This window comes from Ascidia mentula, chromosome 5, assembly GCF_947561715.1.
Source record: "Ascidia mentula chromosome 5, kaAscMent1.1, whole genome shotgun sequence".
Lineage (NCBI taxonomy): Eukaryota > Metazoa > Chordata > Ascidiacea > Phlebobranchia > Ascidiidae > Ascidia > Ascidia mentula.
In genome coordinates, this window is record NC_138570.1 from 15,943,057 (window position 1) to 15,965,210 (window position 22,154).

The following is a 22,154-nucleotide window of genomic DNA, read 5'->3' on the forward strand; positions in this document are numbered from 1 at the left end:
GGCGAGGCTCAGCGTTTCATTGCAATTAACATTTGAGGGGGCCTCACGTTTTGTTGTATTCTCGTTGTAAGTGGAAAATTTCAAACTCTCGCAAAAGCAGAGAAGAAGCAAACATAACCTTCGGTGTTTTCAACAATGAAACAAATATAGAGTTCATGCTATTGCGTTATAAAGGTGTAGCAATCTAAGACAAACTTTCCACAAAGGACATCACTGACGAAATGACTGTTTTTGATGATGGTGAAATAACATGATGATGCGAGGAACTACAAAACGACACACTGAATATATTTACAAAACTCACATCTAATATGAGACAAAAAGTTCAAGTGTGTTTTTGGGCTTTCTGTCGGACTTCCTGAAATGTACTTGAATACTACAATAACAAGGTTGCTGAAGATTTGCATCAGAGCTGGCTTGTATTGCGACCCTTGGGAGTCGTCTCATGGGTAGAGTGAATAACCTGACCGCTTTTTGTGGATGAGGTTCGGAACTCTTCCACTTTCTTGCGACATTTTTCTGTAATCTTATCAACAAAGTTGGAGTAGAGTATTGGGTTGAGGGCGCTGTTGATTGGGAGAAGAACGATGGCAGCAACTGCGTATGAAACGCTGTCAATCTTAACTCCGCTAAAGTTGACGAACACCATGATCGAAAGAGGAATCCAGCAACAGAAATCGGTGACAATTAGACGAACTACTTTACGTTGAAGAGCTGTAAAATAATTCGGATAAAATATTTCCGATTCAATCCAAGGCAAGAATCTACCTGTAGTTTTTCCTCCGGATTTCTGTAATTTATTTGATGATTTTGTGGCCCTTATAATGATTGCAGTGTAAGTTGCAGCAACAAACATAAACACCATAAAATTGATGATGGATATTGAGAGAGAATATTTCCACGCCCAATCTTTAGTAGTGACGAAGAGATTTGGGATGCATACACTGTTGGCACTGTAATATCTGTGAATGATAAGATGAATTTGATTATTTTGCTATAATATGCAGTTCTAGCCTTCGTTTCAAACATCCTCGATCCACTGCATGATGGTTACGTTGTCCTCGTTTTATAAACACATACATGTTGCAGTGAAAAAACGAAAAAACACTTACGCCTATGCCATGCATTAAACACCGTCAATAGACAATATAAAATACTGTGTCTCTTAGCATTTTTCATGTGTGGCTGCTTTATCTTATCTTGCGCCACACTCACCCGAATTGGTTTGAAATATTCAACAGATTTCTTTTTGGGAAGTTGGTGTAAAGAAACTGATCGAGTTCGTTCCATGACGTCATTGCTGATACTTGCTGTAGAACGGCATCAGGCTGAGATGATAATTGCTGGGAGTAAGTGAGCAATTTCGCGGTGAAGTTCTTTGCTGCATCGAAGTGGACAACCACGTTACTGAAGTAAGGATTGTTTTCTATCAAAACTTTTTCGACGAAACTGCTTTGAGTGAAGCTTGATAGTGGTATGAGTGCCAAGGTGAGTGATATTGCCCAACTGAAGGTCTCCTAGACTTAACCGGTAAGTCTCAATGAGGCCTACATTCAAATCAGTTAATTCAAGTAACCTCCCTTGGTTTAGAGAGAGATTTGCCCCAGTGAATTTTCCATAACATATTTTTTTATCTCAACCATAAAATTAAATGTATAATCCAGTTGTATCACTCTTCCAATTCAGACTGTACATTTTCTTTAATTTTCAGAGCCAAAAACCTTGTTCATAGCAGGTTTTGTGGCAAAAGTGTTAACCTCGTTTCCTCAATAATCCGAAGCTCCGAAGCCAATTAACGTATTCTACCCCCATCTCCATACGACACAAACATTGAGGCATTACTGAACGAGGCGAAATAGAAACAAAAAAAAAAGTTACAAAAACGTACAAAAATATGCAAAAATATTTTGAAGTGCGCAGCCGACCCCCATTTCATCAACGGTTACCTTACATCAAGGGAAATACTAAATCTTAAATCCGATTACAACTAGAGGTGTCGTGAGGTAAGATACAAATCGTCCACAGACTAAACAACGTCGTAAAACGTATGAGAGGGGGACTGACAATTTTCAATCAATACATGTCTTTTGTGGTATTTATCTCCATAGATAAGGCTTCAAACAACAAACAAGTATTCTCTATTTTGCGTAGAGGAAACACCTGACCATTATGCTTCATTTTGCTTGACGGATGTTTCTACTTGCCGGTAAGAGGTAGAAATCTGTGACGCAGTTAAGCGGAACCCACTCCAATACTTAAGATTTATAATAACAAACAAGCGAAGTCAGTTGTTGGTGGTGGTGGATATTTTAACATTTACTTCACAGCGTTTGTCATATTCGGTTCCGCCTGCGAGTAACATCTACGCATACTGCTAGTTTACTTGTTACAAATGATTGAGATAATTATTGTAAATAAATTGGGCAGTTTTCTACAAGTACTGTTAGTGATTTTGATTATCGGCAAAGAATCGTTTCAACATTTTTCTAAAAGTGTTTTTGGAATGATGTTGACCATTGTCCTTGTTGGGACCATTTGCCAGTCTGCGGTATGCCCCTCCAGTAATTAGAATCTACACAGCGATTTTACTGCAGGTAATATAATAAAACCTATGACGTTTATAAGCAGAACAAATCAACTCGTTGCGGAAATAGCTTTACGTAGCCAGGTCTGCTGTTGTTGGTTTAGACAGTTCAACTAGTTGATTTATTTTTCGAAAAGGTAGTTGTAAGATAACGCACACATTAAACTAAGTTAAAAATACCAACCCTAAAAAAGGTGTTTTAAACATTGTTGGTCAAAGGGAAGCAGTATTTCTTTAGCTTTGCTTGTGCTGATGCGTAAGAATAATGCTGGTTAAATTTTGTGTCAGGTGACTGTTGTTGGTGGTAGAAGTTGTTGTTGCTTCAAAAAGTGTTTGCTAAGTCCGACAACCGCATTGTACTGTCTCTGTAACAAAAGACTGGACTTTTGGTGTAAGAACAAAATGCATATCTCGTGTTTTCATTACTATTGCTAACGTAAGTAAGAATATCGTGGCAAACTTAGATGGATTGACAGCGCGAAGTTCCAAACACACGTTTTCCATTTCGGCCAGCCTTGGCTGTCAATACGCACCACACGTCACCAAACTCTAAAAATATGAGCGTAGGAAAGCAATTCACGAATACGAACCCCCGTTACAATGGGCTTGACGTCACGATACTCCAGGTAAATATTGGCCTGAAATGCGTTGGTTTAGATGGTTCTTAAAATAATGAATATAGCACTGAGGTTACTTTATGTATTAAAAAAATGGCGTTTAGAAAAAGCAGAATTTAACGAAGAAATATGATGCTGTGGGCATATGTTTTTTCCTGACGATCTTGGTCTTGAATTCCAGACATTTTTCTTTGCTTATCCGTAAATTTTCGTTTTTAGTGCATAGAACTTACATTCCTCGTCAATATTAAAATCAATGCATTTCGGCCAATCTTTACCTGCAGCATTGTGACGTCAGATCCAATGTTAATGCCAAGGCGGATCCATTAATTATACTGTTATTTTGGGTTCAGTGTTTTTTTGTGTTCAGATCTAAATAAAAGACGAAAACAAAATCATAACATGTTTTCCGCAGTACTATGGAGAAACCCTGATCAGAATTCAGGATGTGGGTTCAAATAAATAAATAAAAATATTCAAACAAGACATTCGCTCTTGAGGCAAGGCGGAGGCATTCCAAATTTGGTTGTAATTCATGATTATCAAGTAAACTAAGAAGTAAACTTTGCACCAGTCAGAAGCACATTAGTATGGTGAACAAAAATCAATGGCTAGGCTTTGTCTGCAATTATTTGTTATCGGTCATCGCTCCTTGCTTTACGCTTAGATTAAACTCAGGTACACCATTGCAACGATGGACGTAGCTTGGCAAATATGGTCGTTGCACCGTCATCACAATTGAATGTTGTGTTTTCATTTTGAACTAAAAACTCTGGTTACGATCCCACAACAACTGAATAGTTTAGTTTGTTGGGTGATCTTTGGCAGAGCTGCTTGAACCAAAACCCTGTCTTCCGCTTTTAAACCAACAACAAATACTTAATTACAGGTGTTTATATCTATAGATAATATAGAAATGTTTATATATTAGGTAGATATATCTCACTGACAACTAACTTATAGTTTTTGTGTATTGGCGTGTAAGTGGGACAAAGTTCGTTTTGTTACGCAAATAAAAAACATTTAGGAATCAATAAAAATATACAGTTTACGCACATGACGAAGCAAATTCACATTATTGCGCTACCTAACCAATGTAGCCAAAAATAATGTTTTAAATAAACGAAATTCTTAGTGCAGTTGATCAAAGGAAAAAAAGCGGAGGTATGTTTTGGCTCAAACCTTATACAATTTGAATACTGTACAGGGGGTTTTAAAGTAATGTCCTAATGAGATACACTCATACATCAATAGATTAATACCGTTTTATTTTTTTGCACCTTCCAGAAAATTGGCCTTTGGCGTTTGTTCGTAATTATTGTTATTGCAATGGAGGAGAAAAATGAATCAGGTTCATCTCCATGTGGCAAGTCGGATTCAGCTGAAAGATATTTTCATAGGAAAAACAAAATATTGCCGACAAAGAATATATGGAGAACACAAGCATTCTCGGTCGATATTCTTGAAGGTAAAATGTTTTATATGCAACATGGAACTTAAACAACGGAGCTAAATTCACGTGTCATGACATTATTATTGTCTCATAATTTGCGCAATTTTTATATTTTTAGTAATATACATATCCTTATCTTAAAATTTGGGTAAATTTTATGTGACCAAGTAACAACGTGCAGCGGAACAATAGAAGATACTAATCTGCATGTAATGTTGATCAATATTTTCATATAAACTTCGTAAATTTCCATTCGCTATGTCAGGTTTTTAAACATGCTATTTTTATCAAAAGAAAATGTTTGCATTTGAATTTTAAATCAATGTTTTTGCGCAGAGTGGGATGACGAAAGTGTATTTATACTTCGGGATAAACTTCTCCAATTTTTGTGGAAAAAGAGATTAAATTGGACAACTTGGTACAAAACGAAAATGTTCGGAACTAAATTTCACAAAGAAATGGTTGTTTCTCGAAGTAAAAATCATCCAGAAAAGAAAGATTGGCGTGACGAAGATTGTGTGACGTCAGTGGCTACTTTACAGGAGATTCACCGTTCCTGGATTTTCAGCGCAGTCAGTTAATTTATTTATTTATTTCTTGCTTTTCGGTGTTATGTCAAATGACAACATATTTTTATCAAATTCAAAGATTGAAATCACATCCGCTCGTTAATTTATGTTAGGAAAGGATAAAGGGTTTGATTGAATGTCGCACAGGTGGAAGCCGTTGAATCTCACAACAAGATCATAAATAATAACTTGATTCAACTTTCAAAACAACAATTGGTTGACGACCTACCAGGAGGTGATGGACGAGGTGACATAGGATTGGCTTTTCAATATATTCAAGATAATGGATTGTGCGCAGAGGAAGAATATTCGTACGTTGGAAAGGTGAAGATTATTATTTTGACATGAAAGTCCTGAAAACACAAATCAGTCTCATGGTATTATTTGTTATCGACCGGTCATCGGGCCATTCCCCCTACCCCCCTAATGTAGCTAATAATATGTTATTTCATGTTGTGAAAAGAATGCGACTTTCTTCCGCCGATAAATTTAGCGATGAAAAACTTTAACCCGAACTCGTTATTTGTCATCATTCACTTCATCAATTCATCAACGGTCATCAGTCAATATAACTAACTTTGCGGACTTGTGCTGTTCTCAAAGAGGTTGACGTTACCAACCAAAGAGTGTATGCTTTGCTTCGTATGATCAAACAAAGTTGAGAAACATTTACTTTATCGCTTTGTGTTAATGCTATTGATTTTAAAGTATTTGTATATTTATCTTTACACACAGAAACTTAGAACTCCTAAACATGTTCCCAAACCCAAAGTTGACATTCAAGGATGGGAATTGATTCCTTATGGAAACGAGGAAGAATTGGAAACAGTTGTTTCACAGATTGGTCCGGTTGCTGCAAGTTTGTTGGTTTCTGACAAGTTTAAATATCTAAACCATTCAAACTACGAAGGTAAGGCTTTACTAATTGTGCTTAATACTCCACTGTAACATCGCTTGCAACTCAGATATTTTCTATGACTCTGGTGAATATGACGAGTCAAATGATAACTCTCTGGCGCACGCAGTGTTGGTAGTAGGATATGGAAGAGATTCTTCCAAACAAGAAGGAGAAGACAAGTACTGGACCGTGAAAGATAGGTACTGGAGTAGATGGTTCGCTATGTCCAACTTCTTTATCTTAATCTTGTATGATTAAACGTAACAAACCAGAATTAGCATATTCTACCATGCTATGATAGTTAATACTGTTGGTTGTTTCGTGTTTTTTGCAGTTGGGGGAACGACGACGAAAAAAATCAACAGTCTGGATACAAAAAGATTGCAAGACATCGTGGAAACAACTGCAACATTGCTGGGAATGCGATGTACCCTGTGGTAATGAACCGCTATTTACATCTAAGATTTTGTGTAACTTTGTTTCTTCAGCTTTTTCTTCGTTTGCTTTTCAGGGCTGCGGACCAACTTGGGAGGCATGGAAAGAAATGTGCGGTAGGTTAACTGTTGGTGTTAAAGCGCCTCCATGTGGAGTCAAGAAATAGTGCGAATGACCGCAACATGTCAGAAATTATTAATTGCAGCAAAATGCTACCTGGATGAAAATGAGGAGGAAAGGCGGAAGAAGATTTGGGAGAAAAATAAGATGAAAGTTGCTGAACACAATAAGAAATATGTGAACGGAGAGATTACCTACAGTGTTTGTTTGACTCAGTTCAGCGACCAGGTGAGAATTACTTTTTTTAGTTCATATTTTACTGGCTTAAACACAATGACTATCCAGTTTCTTTAAAGTAAGTTGTGAAACATGGCTTACTTTTATACACCACTGGAGTTCTTTTTAATTTAAGCTACGTTTATTTTCACAAGGAATTGTCTTGGATGAATGGATTAAATTCGATAACTTGGACACAAATGAAAATGTTCGGAGACAAATTTCAAACAAAACGTATTGTTTCTCGAAGTAAATATCATCCTAAAAGCAAAGATTGGCGTGACGAAGACTGTGTGACGTCAGTAGACAATCAAGGGGAATTCCTGTCTTGTTGGATATTTGCAGCTGTAAGTCTGAATCGATCGATTACGTACAGCCGTCACAACATGTTACACAGGTAGCAGAATAAGAACATATAGAAATAATAACGCAGGTGGCAGCCGTGGAATCTCACAACATTATCACGAATGAAACCTTGATTAAACTTTCGAGACAACAATTGATTGACGACTTACCAGGAGGTGATGGACGAGGTGACATAGGATTGGCTTTTCAATATATTCAAGACAATGGGTTAAGCACAGAGAAAGAATATCCTTATATTGGAAAGGTACCGCTTCAACTTGTTTTAGTGTAAAAAAAGCTGTTTTCTGCATTGCTTGAAAATCTTACCGTTCCCTCGTAGCATGACTTCAATTTACACCAGCTTCAAAACAATATTCAGCAGAACACTAAAGGATGAATAGTTTTGTCGTGAAAGCAAAAATTGAACAACGGCAATAAAATGTTTGCATTACCAAAAGTAAGCCTCATCGCTGGCAAACAACAACGAAAAATATAAGTTCAAAAACAATCCAAATTATCCAATTATCCCATTTCACTTTGAATTTTGAGTAATGATAATCCTGTCCAACATCTCTGTTCCGTAATTTTTTGTGTCTGGCTTAACTCATTTCCAAACAGAAATCAGAATCAATGGGAGAAGCGGCCAAACATAAAGTTGAAATAGAAATTCAAGGATGGGAATCAATTCCTTATGGAAACGAGGAAGAATTGGAAACAGTTGTTTCACAAGTTGGTCCGGTTGCTGCAAGTTTGTTGGTGTCCGACAAGTTTAAATATGTGAACCACACAAACTACAAAGGTAACGCCCGACTAATTGTGTTAAATACTCCACTGTAACATAACTTGGAACTCAGATATTTTCTATGACTCTGGTAAATATGACGAATCAAATGAAAACTCTCTGGCGCACGCAGTGTTGGTTGTCGGTTATGGAAGAGATTCTTCCAAACCAAAAGGAAAAGACAAGTACTGGATTGTCAAAGATAGGTATAAAAAACGGGTATATTCTACATCACCGTCCCAATGTGCCTGGGGCTTTAACTTATTGCTACCAAACACAACAACTTTGTCGTCCAGGGTGTCAATAATTGTAATCTTAACGTAGTATATTCACAGAGATGGGCATATTGACATTTCATGTTTATTTGCAGTTTGGGAATCCGCGACGAAAAATATTCATATTCTGGTTACAAGAAAATAGCAAGACATTGTGGAAACAACTGCAACATTGCTGGGAATGCCATGTACCCTGTGGTATGAAACCATCTGTTTAATGTCTAAATTACCCACTTACGGTATTTTTTTGTTAGGATTGTGGACCGACTTGGGAAGCATGGAAACTAATTTACGGTAAATTAACGCTTTGAAAAATATTGGGGATTTTGCTATGTTGAATGAGCAAATGGTGTAAAGATACGGAATGACGAAATATTGCGATTGACTGCAATGTAACAGTGTTGAATTTAGAAAAAATGTATTGTGATGAAAAGGAGGAAGTCCTGCGAAGGAAAATATGGGAGGAAAATAAGAAAAAGATTTCTGAACACAATAAGAAATATGTGAACGGAGAAATTTCTTACAGTATTTGCTTGACTGAGTTCAGTGACCAGGCAAGATATTTTATGCTTAATATAAGATAGGAAATTAACTTAAAACTGTCACAAAGAAACTTAAATTTACTTTGATTTTTTTGTTTTCGTTGCCATTATCATATTCAAGTTAACATGTGAAGGTAAAAAATGTTACCTGTAATTAAATTAAGATATTTTAAAGTAAAAAAAAGTTTTTTATGTCGTTCTTTTCAGCAGACACTTAAAGAACTCGACTCGATGAGCGGTGTTGCTTTCACGTTGGACCGCAAAAATATTGAAACCACAAAGTCAGAAACCGTGGTTGAAAGCGATGGAGGAAAAGATGATGAGGGAGAGGATGGAGAAGGTGGTAGTGGGGACGGTGCTGGAACTGGAAGAAAGGGTGGAGGATTTGGAGAAGGGACTAGGGGTAAAAACATGGATGCAGACGAAGATGAGGGTGTGGATTGGCATAACAAGGGTTGCGTGACGCCTGTTAAACATCAACGTGAGTTACCTGTTTGCTGGATATTCAGTGCGGTGAGTATCGAAATTGTCGAGCAGCAAGAAAAACTGAGGTAATTAATTTTCCTTACATACTCATTTTTGTTTGAAGGTTGGAGCCATTGAATCACATCTGTGCATTCGTACTGACAGGCTGATCAAATTATCTGAGCAGAATGTAGTTGATTGCCTTATCGATGGCGATGAAGCACGAACGGGGCACCCAAGTGAAGCATTTCAATACATCATAAAAAACGGCATCACCAGCGACGACCAATATCCCTACGTTGGAAGCGTATGTTTTATAAAAATATTTCCACAAACACATGTTTATTAACCTGACTCTTTAGTTTCGTCACTCACGTCAAATTATGCTGCCAAAATCTGACAATCTGCACAAACATTTCAGAAACAAAAGTGCCAAATGGATGATGGAAACAAAACAATAGTCGCCAGAGTTACGGAGGTAGGGTTTGTGCCGTATGGAAATGAACGTGAATTAGAAAAAATCGTTCGAACCAGAGGACCTGTTTCTGTCTGTTTGATGATTACCAAAAGAGATGAATTCAGAAACAAGAAATTCAGAAGTATACTTTTAATGTATTTTAACTCCTTGTTTTGGTTAAAAATTATATTTTTAGCCATATTTTATGACGATGAATGGGAAAAAGCCCCTGAAGCTCTGGCAGGAATCTCTGATACCGATGCACGAAAATCCCATGAGGAGAAAATGACCAAATATTTGTTCCATTCCGTGTTGGTCGTTGGTTATGGAATAGATCACAACAAGGCACCTGGTGAAGGCAATTACTGGATTATCAAAGACAGGTGAAACCAAAATCGCCAAATTGTCTCAGCAAACAATTCACATTAATTTTGTTCGCAGTCATGGCGCCATTGAAAGCGAAGGCAAGAAATCTGGTTTCAAGAAAATAGCTAAAGACCGAGGAAACAACTGCAACATTGCTGGGAACGCCATCTATCCTGCAGGTGTCGAATTTACATAACGCCCTTAAAACTATGTTATCTTTTCATTGTATGTTATTTTCGCAGTTTGGAAAATGCTCGTTTTGTAACCTTTGCAATAACTTAATTTCCAAATTCAAATTTGTAATGAGATGTTGTATGCGTTTTACAGTTTGTAAAAAGCAGTAAAGTTCTTGTTTTGAAGTGAACCATTTCACGCGTATTTAAGAATTGCATCACGTCGTTGTTTTTTTATTATTTCTTAGAACCACTTCTATAACTTGTATTTCTGATTTGCTTTAAACTAAATTTCAAAACTTAATTGCCCGAATGTCCGTAATCTTTCTCAATCACGAAAACTTACTTGTGATTTTATTTTTTTATTTTGTTGTAATCTTCTTTCGATGCGCTATCAAAGCGTGGCACGTTTCATTGGACAATTTACTTCACAGTCCCGACTAGGAATTATTTGTCGGCAGTCGTCCGGACGCACATTCAAAACGATCGGGTGCAGGGATTGTGGTGTTTTAAAATTGCGCATTTTTAGTTTTATTACAAAGATTGTAACCAGAAACAATCAGATTCTTTTTTCGGTAAAATTATCTCGAAATTTGTTTCGATGATTAAAAAATTTCTGTTTATGCAAAGCCATTGTTATATGCCAGCCTTAGCTAAAAGCAACGAGCAGATTGGTAAACACTTGCCTGTATAAGAAACACCATAAAAAGTTATTCAAACATCGTGGCCCTGAAAATTTGACGAAATAACCTTCGTGTAACTTTCGTGTTTGTTAAAATGCCACATTGTGAACTATAGTGCATGTTTATGCAGGTTCGAAATTATTATTTATTATAACATATAGGCTACTTTGGAATGCATGGATGTACTACATCATCGCTTGCAACTCACTGACATATCAGCAATGTAGTATTAATTACGTTAACTTGTTCTTCACGCCTTTTCGCAACCCATCACCTCTGACATTGCGCTTCTTTTTCTATTTGTGAGTACCTTTTTTGATGCTCGTTGAGCCTCTTAGACGCATGAGCAATCGGATGCTCGATACCGTTCTGTTCCTGCATCAGCACGGCACCTATTCCATACTGCGATGCGTCGGTTGCCAGGATGAGATGCTTCGATGCGTCATAGTGACCCAGAGTCGTTGCATTGACAACATCGTCTTTGAGACGTCGGAAAGCGTCGTTGCACGCTTTGCTCCAGTAAAATGATTGCGATTTGCGCAAGAGAGCGTATAGGGAGTGCTGCTTTCTCGGAGAGGCTTGCAATAAAACGGCCATAATAGTTGACTTTCCCGAGGAAGGCCTTCAGTTGGTGAAGGTCCTTGGGACATGGTAGCTCACGTACGGCTTCGATTGATGAATCTGAAGGACGTTTTCCGTCTTTGTCGATGATATGTCCAAGATATTCCACTGAATCTTTGAAGAATTCACATTTGTCCAAACGAACCCGGAATCCAAATTCTTGCAGGCGTTTAAGCAGATTTTCGAGGTTCTGAGCGTGTTCATTTTCAGTCGCACCTGTAACAATGAGATCGTCCAAGTATGCTGCAACACCTGATAGTCCAGCAATAACAGTGTCCATGCAACGCTGGAACTGTGCGGGGCTAGAGGCCACCCCCGAAACACATGCGATTGTACTTGAACAACCCAAAAGGTGTGTTGATCACACAAAGTTTCTTGGCATCTTTTTCGAGCTCGAGCTGCATATATGCGTAAGCTAAATCCAGTTTTGAGAATTTGGTGCCTCCCCGCAATTTTTCAAACAACTCGTCGAGGTTGGGCAGAGGATGCTGATCCACTTCAATTTGTTTATTCAGTGCTTTAAAGTCCCCACAAATGCGCACAGAACCGTTGGGTTTGCTAACTGCAACGATTGGTGCAGCCCACTCACTGTAATCCACGTGATCCAAAACGCCAAGCTTCACTTTTCGTTCAATTTCTTCTTTCACAGCTTCTCTTCAAGTAAACGGAATTGGTCTATGCTTTGAAAAAGCTGGCCGCGCGCCAGGCTTTAAACGTATCGGCACTTTCATCTTCGTGCAGAGACCTAGATGTTTGGAAGCAAAAACCTTGGGATAACGGCGAATTATTTGAAGAACCTTATCTTTTGCCGTCGGGCTTTGCGTTACGGAAGCACACATATTAACCTCGTCTGTAGAGACGGAAAATCCAATGGCTTCTTGTGAAAGCTGCATTGGCGCCGTTGGGTTGTTGTGAAACCACCCAAAGGCATCACTCCAGGTAAAACCAAACAAATTGGTGGCTTTTTCGTCGTCGACCACCAGCAGACGCATGCTTTCCTTTCTACGTACTCCAACAGTTACGGAAACGAAGCATTGGCCTTTTAGCTGTAACTGTTTGCCCGAATATACCTTCAAAGAAATTTCCGTTGGAGAACATGGCGGTGATCCAAGTTCGCGATATCCTACTAGTCCAACCATTGAGCAGGTAGCTCCAGTATCCCACTGGAAATCCATGCGTTTACCGTTGACTGTGGCACGGATCCACTGATTACCTCTTCGGTAGAACACGGCAGGTTTAGTTGTGCGGCTCATATTCGGTTCCTTACGAGATGACACGTATGCAGTGTACTCCGTATCGAGTTTCGCCTTGGACAGTCTTTTCTTTGGTGCTTCGCGAAGCACTGGGGACAAGATTTGTATTTTCCTTTATTTTGTGTCTTTGAGGGCTTGTTATCCTCCTTTCTTCGCTGCCGCGGCTTATAACCTGAACTCATTTTGTGGACAACTACGGGGTCTTTCATATTTTCCCCTTTTAAGTCTGTCTCCAGGGTCCTGACGTAAGTTGAAGCCTTCTTCAATACGTCCTCTAATGATGGGTCAGGATCCAACAAACATTGACGGCGCACATCTGCGTGTGGTGTCGAATTGATAATGACATCTCTGATTTGTTTGTCGGCATAGCTCTGACTACATTCGTTTCTTTCGCAAATGAATCGGCAATTGCTTTCCAGTCCACGAAGCTTCGCAGCCCAATCGCTGTAAGATTGTCCAGGCTCCATTTTGCAGTTGTAGAACTCTCGGCGTGCAGCTTGGATATGCAGTGTCTTTGAAATGCCGTGACAGTCGTTCTGTCAGGTCATCAAATGATTTGGACGTGATGTCTTCTCCCCCATTAAGGTTTTGCAGAAGTGAGTAGGTGTCTGATCCTACCCATGACAAAAAGTTGACACGCTTCTTTTCTGCACTTGATATGTCATATACAGTGAAATACTGGTTAAAACGTTGCAAATACTGCTCTCACTTCTCTTTTGTTTTATCAAATTGTTCAAATTTGGGTGCAGTTTTCTCTTGCACGGGTGGCACGTTATGAGTTGCCTCCAGAAGCTTCAGCATCAATTCCAGTTGCTTTGCCATCTGGTGCATAATAGCTTTGACTTCGGCGTCGATTGGCATGTTGTTTCTGAATCCCCTGTCACCACTGTTACGACTTTTTAATTGCCTGTCTGATAGGTTTTCTATTGTCGCGGGTAAATTGCGAAGTCAACTTTTAATGCCAACATAACACGTCCACACACAAGCCACTGAAACATAGAATGGAATCATAAACAATGAACCTTGAATGCTTTACAAGTGACCTCTGTTACGTCACAGATTGATGCGTCAACAACACATGTATGTATATGTACAAGATATATATAGGCGATGTATATCAGTATAGGCCTGTATGTTAAATTGGAACACACTTTGTATAGAGCTCATGCTATTGCGTTATAAAGGTTTAGCAATCTAAGACAAACTTTCCACAAAGAACACTGACGAAATGACGGGACTGTTTTTGATGATGGTGAAATAACATGATGATGCGAGGAACTGCAAAACGACACACTGAATATATTTACAAAACTCACATCTAATATGAGACAAAAAGTTCAAGTGTGTTTTTGGGCTTTCTGTCGGACTTCCTGAAATGTACTTGAATGTCACAGTAACAAGGTTGCTGAAGATTTGCATCAGAGCTGGCTTGTATTCCGACCCTTGGATGTCGTCTCATGGGTAGAGTGAGCAACCTGACCGCTTTTTGTGGATGAGGTTCGGAACTCTTCCACTTTCTTGCGGCATTTTTCTGTAATCTTATCAACAAAGTTGGAGTAGAGTATTGGGTTGAGGGCGCTGTTGATTGGGAGAAGAACGATGGCAGCAACTGCGTATGAAACGCTGTCAATCTTAACTCCGCTAAAGTTGACGAACACCATGATCGAAAGAGGAATCCAGCAACAGAAATCGGTGACAATTAGACGAACTACTTTACGTTGAAGAGCTGTAAAATAATTCGGATAAAATATTTCCGATTCAATCCAAGGCAAGAATCTACCTGTAGTTTTTCCTCCGGATTTCTGTAATTTATTTGATGATTTTGTGGCCTTTATAATGATTGCAGTGTAAGTTGCAGAAACAAACATAAACACCATAAAATTGATGATGGATATTGAGAGAGAATATTTCCACACCCAATCTTTAGTAGTGACGAAGAGATTTGGGATGCATACACTGTTGGCACTGTAATATCTGTGAATGATAAGATGAATTTGATTATTTTGCCATAATATGCAGTTCTAGCCTTCGTTTCAAACATCCTCATTCCACTGCATGATGGTTACGTTGTCCTCGTTTTATAAACACATACATGTTGCAGTGAAAAAACGAAAAAACACTAACGCCTATGCCATGCATTAAACACCGTCAAAAGACAATATAAAATACTGTGTCTCTTAGCATTTTTCATGTGTGGCTGCTTTATCTTATCTTGCGCCACACTCACCCGAATTGGTTTGAAATATTCAACAGATTTCTTTGTGGGTAGTTGGTGGAAAGAAATTGATCGAGTTCGTTCCATGACGTCATTGCTGATACTTGCTGTAGAACGGCATCAGGCTGAGATGATAATTGCTGGGAGTAAGTGAGCAATTTCGTGGTGAAGTTCTTTGCTGCATCGAAGTGGACAACCACGTTGCTGAAGTAAGGATTGTTTTCTATCAAAACTTTTTCGACGAAACTGCTTTGAGTGAAGCTCGAGAGTGGTATGAGGGCCAAGGTGAGTGATATTGCCCAAGTGAATGTGACCATCAGAAGAACAGATCGAAAACTTGGCTTGTGTAATGCTGACATCGGCTGAAACATCAAAAATGAGTTTTTCTTCAACATTAAAACACATTCAAAAGTCGTGTACATTAGGTAATTACAACGGAAGAGTTGCATATTGCGCACTGTGCATAGTTAACTACAAACACAATCAGGAGCTGAACCAGAATTTTTTTCCAGGGGTGAGCAGTTGCTATCCAAAACTCATTGTGACGTAATTATGGCAAATTTGGTCGCTAGACGGGTAAATGGACAAATTCACTGTACAAAGCATTAAGTGATAAACGAAACATAATCTCAAAAAAGTATTTAAAAAAAACCTACTCACTCACATTATAAACTGCATACAAAAAAAATTGGCCATTGCAAAACGTGCTGAAGCACAAGCACTGTGCTAACGTACTTACATTATAAACTGCAAACAAGCGTGTTGCAGTTAGTAGAAACATAGTCATCACAGACGTCTCGCTCGAAAGCACGACCAACACTCCCATGACGATACAAGATCTGCTTGTTAACCACGACAGTGATTGAGCGCAATAACTTCCGCTGTACACACCACCCGCTATACCCAACATCAACAGGTAGATTGCCATGAAGAAATCTGCTACAGCTAAGTTTAAAACCAGCATGTGATTGGTTCTCATGGCCGCTCCTCTGTCTTCTGATAATATTGTTTTCAGAGTTCTTGATTCGCCAATTATGACAACCTGAAAGTTTCTTATGTTGAGTCAACAGAAGCAAAGTCTTTGGTGCATTGGTACATACCAAGTTTCCAAAGAAGGCAAGCAAAGCCATGATCCACACGATTGCTCGTAATATCGGGTTGGCGATAAGATCGTACCGTGACGACAAGATATTGGCACCCGTGTTAAATTGCTTTGAACATTCGTCACTCCAGTCACTGCAGTCGCGGTGGCCATCCATAATCTTTCATATGCAAAGTATGGAAACTGTACTAAAAGCTATAACACAGCGATACATGCAGGGTTCCAACTTTCTTGGAAGAAAGATGTATATCGACATGCGTGCATCGCTGTGTTCTCATTTGATTAAATTAAGTGTACGTACTTGGTTCTTGTGGACGTACAACGGTTTCTTGTTCTTGCAGTAAAACCTTCCATCTATTCCTGTGCAATTCAGTTCATCTTCAGCCTTATCACAATTCACCACAAAATCGCACACAACTTGGGAGGAAACTGAAACCTAAATAAACAAATTTAATGTTGCTCAAAAAATGTAACGTACTTTATTTGGTTGTTAACTTGGAATTAACAAACTCGATTTTATACATTTTAGTTCGTAGGACGAAAGAAGTGTTGAAGTCAAATTCAAGCGGAATATCAGTTGTAATTTACTTTTTCATGTTCATGCGTGTCATCTCAGTTTGTTAACCCCAAAACGTAAAGCAAACCAGTGGTTCAAAGGTGGTTTTACCATTTGTCCATGTAAGGAGGAACAATAGAATCTTTTCGGACAAATGCTTCTGTGCTCATCCGTTCCATTGTCGCAATCTTTTCGTCCGTCGCAAACTTTTGTCTTCAAAATGCTCATGTATTTTCCGCTTTTGCACCTGAATCTGTGCATGAAAATGAGTAAATCAGTTACAGTTTGAAAAAACTAACGCATTCACCGCAAGCAGGAAGTCGATGTATTGGACAAAAAACATGTGAAGTTAATCAAAATATTTGCTCATCCACTGCAATTTAAGCACCTTGAAATAATGTCGTAACCACATGTTACATAGAACTGAAATTAATTTTCACAATAAAAGAGGAATTATCGTTTCGATTTGCATTCAAAACCCCAAGCACACCTCCTTCAAGTAAGTCGCTTTTATAAACAACTCAACCTGTCCGGACAATTGCTTTCATCCCATCCATCTCCTGTACAATCAATTATTCCGTCACAAATCTTCGTATAGGTAATGGGAATCAATACCGCTATTGTACGATTTCCGTGCGGTATCTGCAAATAAAAAATTTTTAAAAAACACTTCAAGAATATATATGTGCAAAAAAAAGCCATAATATTGCAAAGCTGCAGACAGGGTGTGTACATGCACTGTTTCGACCTGTACCTTAAGAATGTTTGTTAAAATTTCGGTGAAAAATACCAAAAGCTATGTCATTTTGTTAGTCTTTTTTCATTTATTTTTTATTGAACATGTTCCCAAAGACGTGTAACCACGTTAAGCGTTAAAGGAAACACCCCAGAGAATCCTCACAATTTTTTGTCACTGCTCACAATCAAAATGTTTGATAACAAATTGTGCGACTAAATCCAAGGTAGCGACATGAGTTCTTACGTTTATTAAACACGAATTCATTCCTACAGCTGGTCCTCCTGACGACCCAGATGCGTTCTTGGTACAGTTGAATAACCCGGTTGGACACTGAGCCTCACACTCGTCCTCTGGAAACCCAGGAGGAAAGTGCCATTTGACGTACTTAGGAAGTTTGCAATCCTCCACACCGTTACAGAGAATCCCGTTGTAAACTGGTTTTGGGTAAATATATGGTGGTCTGGGACATGGATCTAGATGGCATCTACGTTTTAAAATTGATACGGCATTTTCATTTAAATAAACAAATGGATTTTGTTGATCATTGTATTCGAGATATTACTGAAAAAATTCTCATATTCGTTTATGCTCAAACAAACCCTAATCATTCGCTTGATTGGTCGATTTTTGCCTACAAATAACATGCTATACCTGCAAGTATGTCCAGCTTCACTCAGCAATCCTTTGGAACATGGCAACGTTCCTTTGCAGAAACCGTACCTGTTCCATCATGTCAGTTTAGAATATTTGAACATTTGAAAACATACCAACCCGGTTAACTTACTTTTCGTCCAGATTGTCCGAACAGTCAGCAATTCCATCGCATATTGAAGTTTGGTTGATAAACTTGGTGGTGTTGCCAGTTCCACAACTCACTTGACCGGGTGAACATGAGTGGGAACTTTACATTAAAAACAGTAGGTTAAAATTCACCGAATGGCGATGCTTACATTAATAGCTTGTTAAAAATGTTGTTTTGCAAAACTAATCTCTAAAGAGTAATGGCTATAACAGCATGCAGTTTGGTTTTATGGGACAAAATCAGGATTAAGTAAGGAAAAATTTGCGACAAGAGCAATTTTGATATCTATCATGTGAAAATCCGTTGCTTTGCACCAGTTAAAAAGGCTTGTATTATTTGCTACAACATGTTGTTGTTAATTTATTCACCGAATTCTTCCAGAAAAACAGTCACCTGATTGCAGTCCTGGAAGTCACGTGATTGCAAATGTTGGAAACTTGATTCTCGCACAAGCACTCATCCGACAAATCCGGACAATCTACTATTCCGTCACAAACCCTGCGACGCGGAATAATTATGTTGTTGTCAAAACAACGGGTGCAGGTTTTGTCGTTGAACGTCACTCCAGAATTGTTACGTATGTCCCTGTGCATATGTTTTTTATTGATTAAAATATTAGTATAGCTTTTCTTGTTACCCATATAATATTAAAAACGGTTAAATTACGTATTCAACCATACAAAATGTGTTAAAATTCACGCAAGTAACGACCGAGTTTCACCTTCCATCTTGCCTCCCATCGTTTGCAATGTAGCAAAGATCCGACCCATCGTCACAATCTTGCACACTGTCCCATAACAACTGTTGAGGTAGGCGGCAAATTCGGCCTTTTCTTGCACATTTGAATCCGATTCCGTTTTTCCAATCATCGTCTTCGGGGCATCCATCGCAAGCAAACCCGTTACAAACGGTTGAACGTAAAAAGCATCTGTTGCTGTTCTGACATTTGTAATGACTCGGACAACCTACGTCACAAGGCGTCAAACCTTGACACGTGACCGTTCCGTTGCAAATATAATCTCGGTGCAGCAGACAAGTTTTGTTGTGTGATGAAGTAGTACAGCTGAAAAAAATATATAGATGTTTAAAACTTCAATTAATCCGGTCGAGTCAAAAAAGTCTGGCCCAATATTTTTTGCAAAAAAGGCAGAAAAAAGTAATATCGCATATTTTTGCTGCTGCTGTATAATTTAATTTGCACAATCACTTGGATGCAGCAACTTTTTTAAAGGCTAATTTTAAAATAATGTATTTTTTGTATTTCTGTGTTGAGTCCAAAATAACATCATCGGTTTCTACAACTTCCACTGGTAAAAACAGAAACAAAAAAAGGAAGCGCGATGTCGGCGCGAAAAACGTTGAAGAAATAAAAAGTATGCAAAAGCCGGTTTTGAATATAACGAAGAAAATATTAGTAAAAATGTTGTGAAACTAAAAATTAAACTTATATTTTATTAATGACAATCCTTAGCATGACCCACAATTTAAATGAGAAGATTGCATAAATTACCAGAACATTTTTCGAACACAACTATTTAAATAATGTTTACTAATTATTATGTCAACGAATTGTTTAACAAAGAACCGGTACATGGTGTTTTGCAAGGTTTTGTATTTAACCATCGACGTGTCTGTTTACATTGAAAGGCGCGAACAGCTTATTCCGGATACAGTCAACATTAATCACATGAGTTCATGCAAAAGGTGACCTCTAAGTACTTCGAACTTCAAGACAAACAATATATCTGCTCCGAAATTCATTAGCAAACGTTTTGATGGTATCTGCAAACATTGTCAATGCAAAATGCATGTACTTACATCTGTTTCTTTTACCACGTCCTGGATCGACGTTTTAATAGTATACCTTGTAATGTAAAGATCACAAGTTGAACATGATGACGTGTTTGATGTGATTTCGTCACTTCCGTCACAGTCTTGAACGTTGTTGCAAAATTGTGAAGCATTTATGGATAAACCATTCGAGCAAAAGAACGCTGCAGAAAATAAAGTGTCAAAATCAAATCCAGTCATTTAAACTTTGCGCAAAAGGCTACTACTCAAATGCTGAACAATACACAAAAGAAAAAAATGGCATGCGTGGCATCGATAAAACCTTTACCAGGACAAGCGCCTATGAAGTCGAAAGTTTCAGAAAGTTCCAGGCAAAAAGGTTTATTCATCGCCTGTCGGTGTTTTACACATTGTAACATTTACTTGATCTAATTGAGTCATCTGAATTCCAAATTTTCTTTATTTGCAAAATGGATTTAAGTTAGCGTTATCTTATATTTCTAATCATGGCTAATTTATGTCAGTCTAACTTATTTTTCCCGGACGCATTTATTACTATGTGAATTCCAAAGTGTCAATCAAGGACATTTCAGCATTTTAACGCAGATTTGAACTCCGTGAGCTGCATACAGATGGCCACTGTTTCAACCTGTAAGGTCGCATCAGTTCTGCTAGGTGTAACTATAGATGATTACTGGCTCCATGCTCATTTGCAGATATAAGATTTTAATATAAGGTAAATATTTAAAGCGATAAAAAAATAAGGAGGGGTGTGACGTCATGAACATATTTAGGAACCAACTTACCTTTGGCGTTTGCAGAGGTTGCGAAATAAATGATCGAAGCGCAAAACCACAAAATCCACATTGCACTTTATCCGATGTTTAAAAACCTGCTATGAATTGAAGAACCCTCGCTTTTCGATGCTGCGAAAACAATCTTGCTCTCCGTTATATAATCTGGGCTCGCTTATTTGACAAGGTACAGTAATAAATTCAGGCCTACCTTGTTAGTTCGTGCTCCACGCGGTTCGTGCTCACGTTCGTGGTAAAAAACGACAGGAACATCCTGTAAGTTGGGTTGAACTTCGTTCGCTTTTGTGTAATTTGACACAACATCCTCGTCGGAGTCGCGGGGATGTCGAAAATATTTCAATCAAGCAACATATCCAAAAATTTTAAACCAATTTTATTTGGTTTTATTGGCAACACAACACAATTTTCTTAGGTTATCAATTTTTGTCAGGCAAAATAGAAACCAAATTCCTTAGCTGCCACTATACCACACTCTCAACAAAATGTTAGGAAAATATTTGCATGTTATTACTCTGGCGGCTCATCTGGCCATTCGCCATTTCCGCTACTTTCTAGAGGGCCGTTTATTTACTCTTCACACCGACCACAAACTGTGAAACTTTTGCGTTACAAGAGGCATCGGATCCATGGTCAGCAATACAACAGCCCACTTTCCGCCATATCCAAGTACACAATGGACCTTCGATGTCTATGGTAAATACAGTTGTGTTTCTGACACATTACATACAGCATTAATTGGCTCATACAATATCCTGCAAAGGGAGTATACAAGTACGTCACTTCTCGTACCTCCAAAACACTGACCAAATCCGGAAAACGTAGGACACGATGGGCTTTCCTAGTGTCTGAAAACAAATTGTGGGCGCCCTTGGCAATTTACTAAATTGTGAGGAACATTGATAGAATATAATGTGCCGGTGCGAGGAAGATCACATTAAACTCTGGTGTGAAGCCCAGTCTTTGCAATACAAAGTCCTTAGTTTCCAAGAAAATTCAGAGATATTATAATTACTAGCTATATTTTTGAGCAAATCCTGTACGTCACAATTTACGTGGTTATTGTCAAGGTACTTTATTTTGTGACGTCATTGTTGGATTGTTATGTGTATATTGATGGACAGTCATAATGGAATGTTGATCATTAAAAAAAAGGAGGCAGACTGTTAACAGCTATTTTGCAGCAGTAAAGCAAGTTTAAAGAGAAACAAAACGACCTCGGTACACAGTTTGTATCTGAGTGCATGAAAGAGGTGGAACGACTCCTTATGGTCAAACACTTGG

The 22,154-nt window shown here is 38.4% G+C and overlaps 3 protein-coding genes and 1 pseudogene across 3 annotated transcripts; 2 read left to right on the forward strand and 2 right to left on the reverse strand.

Moving 5' to 3' along the window:
• Window positions 1–4,530: 4,530 nt before the first annotated feature.
• LOC145903041 (uncharacterized) lies at window positions 4,531–10,319 on the forward strand. Its single transcript, XM_082991131.1, has 13 exons — window positions 4,531–4,669; window positions 4,991–5,226; window positions 5,371–5,547; window positions 7,856–8,036; window positions 8,092–8,224; window positions 8,389–8,491; window positions 8,548–8,587; window positions 8,705–8,847; window positions 9,046–9,348; window positions 9,425–9,607; window positions 9,722–9,899; window positions 9,954–10,140; window positions 10,199–10,319. Exons 1-13 carry the CDS (start codon window positions 4,531–4,533, stop codon window positions 10,317–10,319), a joined length of 2,124 nt encoding a protein of 707 aa, XP_082847257.1.
• LOC145901590 (cathepsin L-like proteinase) lies at window positions 5,568–7,634 on the forward strand. The gene is made up of 9 exons (XM_082989324.1): window positions 5,568–5,600; window positions 5,959–6,133; window positions 6,189–6,321; window positions 6,456–6,558; window positions 6,633–6,672; window positions 6,762–6,904; window positions 7,048–7,239; window positions 7,326–7,502; window positions 7,578–7,634. The coding sequence occupies exons 1-9, from the start codon at window positions 5,568–5,570 to the stop codon at window positions 7,632–7,634; spliced, it is 1,053 nt and encodes a 350-aa protein (XP_082845450.1).
• Window positions 10,320–12,849: 2,530 nt separating the features above from the next.
• LOC145903042 (uncharacterized) lies at window positions 12,850–13,714 on the reverse strand (annotated as a pseudogene).
• Window positions 13,715–14,271: 557 nt separating this feature from the next.
• LOC145903043 (uncharacterized) lies at window positions 14,272–20,925 on the reverse strand. The gene is made up of 15 exons (XM_082991132.1): window positions 20,865–20,925; window positions 20,132–20,261; window positions 18,989–19,330; window positions 18,661–18,852; window positions 18,250–18,366; window positions 18,117–18,185; window positions 17,709–17,949; window positions 17,253–17,368; window positions 16,838–16,979; window positions 16,472–16,606; window positions 16,169–16,330; window positions 15,808–16,110; window positions 15,081–15,430; window positions 14,634–14,827; window positions 14,272–14,579 (listed from the first exon to the last, which is right to left on the reverse strand). Exons 1-15 carry the CDS (start codon window positions 20,923–20,925, stop codon window positions 14,272–14,274), a joined length of 2,862 nt encoding a protein of 953 aa, XP_082847258.1.
• Window positions 20,926–22,154: the final 1,229 nt, after the last annotated feature.

Coding starts and splice junctions, on each gene's coding strand:
- LOC145903041 (XM_082991131.1), top strand. CDS start 4,531: ATGGAGGAGAAAAATGAATCAGGTTCATCTCCATGTGGCAAGTCGGAT. Junction 8,037..8,091: donor GAACCACACAAACTACAAAG/GTAACGCCCGAC, acceptor CTTGGAACTCAG/ATATTTTCTATGACTCTGGT. Junction 8,225..8,388: donor TACTGGATTGTCAAAGATAG/GTATAAAAAACG, acceptor GTTTATTTGCAG/TTTGGGAATCCGCGACGAAA.
- LOC145901590 (XM_082989324.1), top strand. CDS start 5,568: ATGAAAGTCCTGAAAACACAAATCAGTCTCATG. Junction 6,673..6,761: donor GGCATGGAAAGAAATGTGCG/GTAGGTTAACTG, acceptor TATTAATTGCAG/CAAAATGCTACCTGGATGAA. Junction 7,503..7,577: donor AATATCCTTATATTGGAAAG/GTACCGCTTCAA, acceptor GTTCCCTCGTAG/CATGACTTCAATTTACACCA.
- LOC145903043 (XM_082991132.1), bottom strand. CDS start 20,925: ATGTGGATTTTGTGGTTTTGCGCTTCGATCATTTATTTCGCAACCTCT. Junction 17,950..18,116: donor GAAGCTGGACATACTTGCAG/GTATAGCATGTT, acceptor TTTAAAACGTAG/ATGCCATCTAGATCCATGTC. Junction 14,580..14,633: donor ATCCGGAGGAAAAACTACAG/GTAGATTCTTGC, acceptor ATTATTTTACAG/CTCTTCAACGTAAAGTAGTT.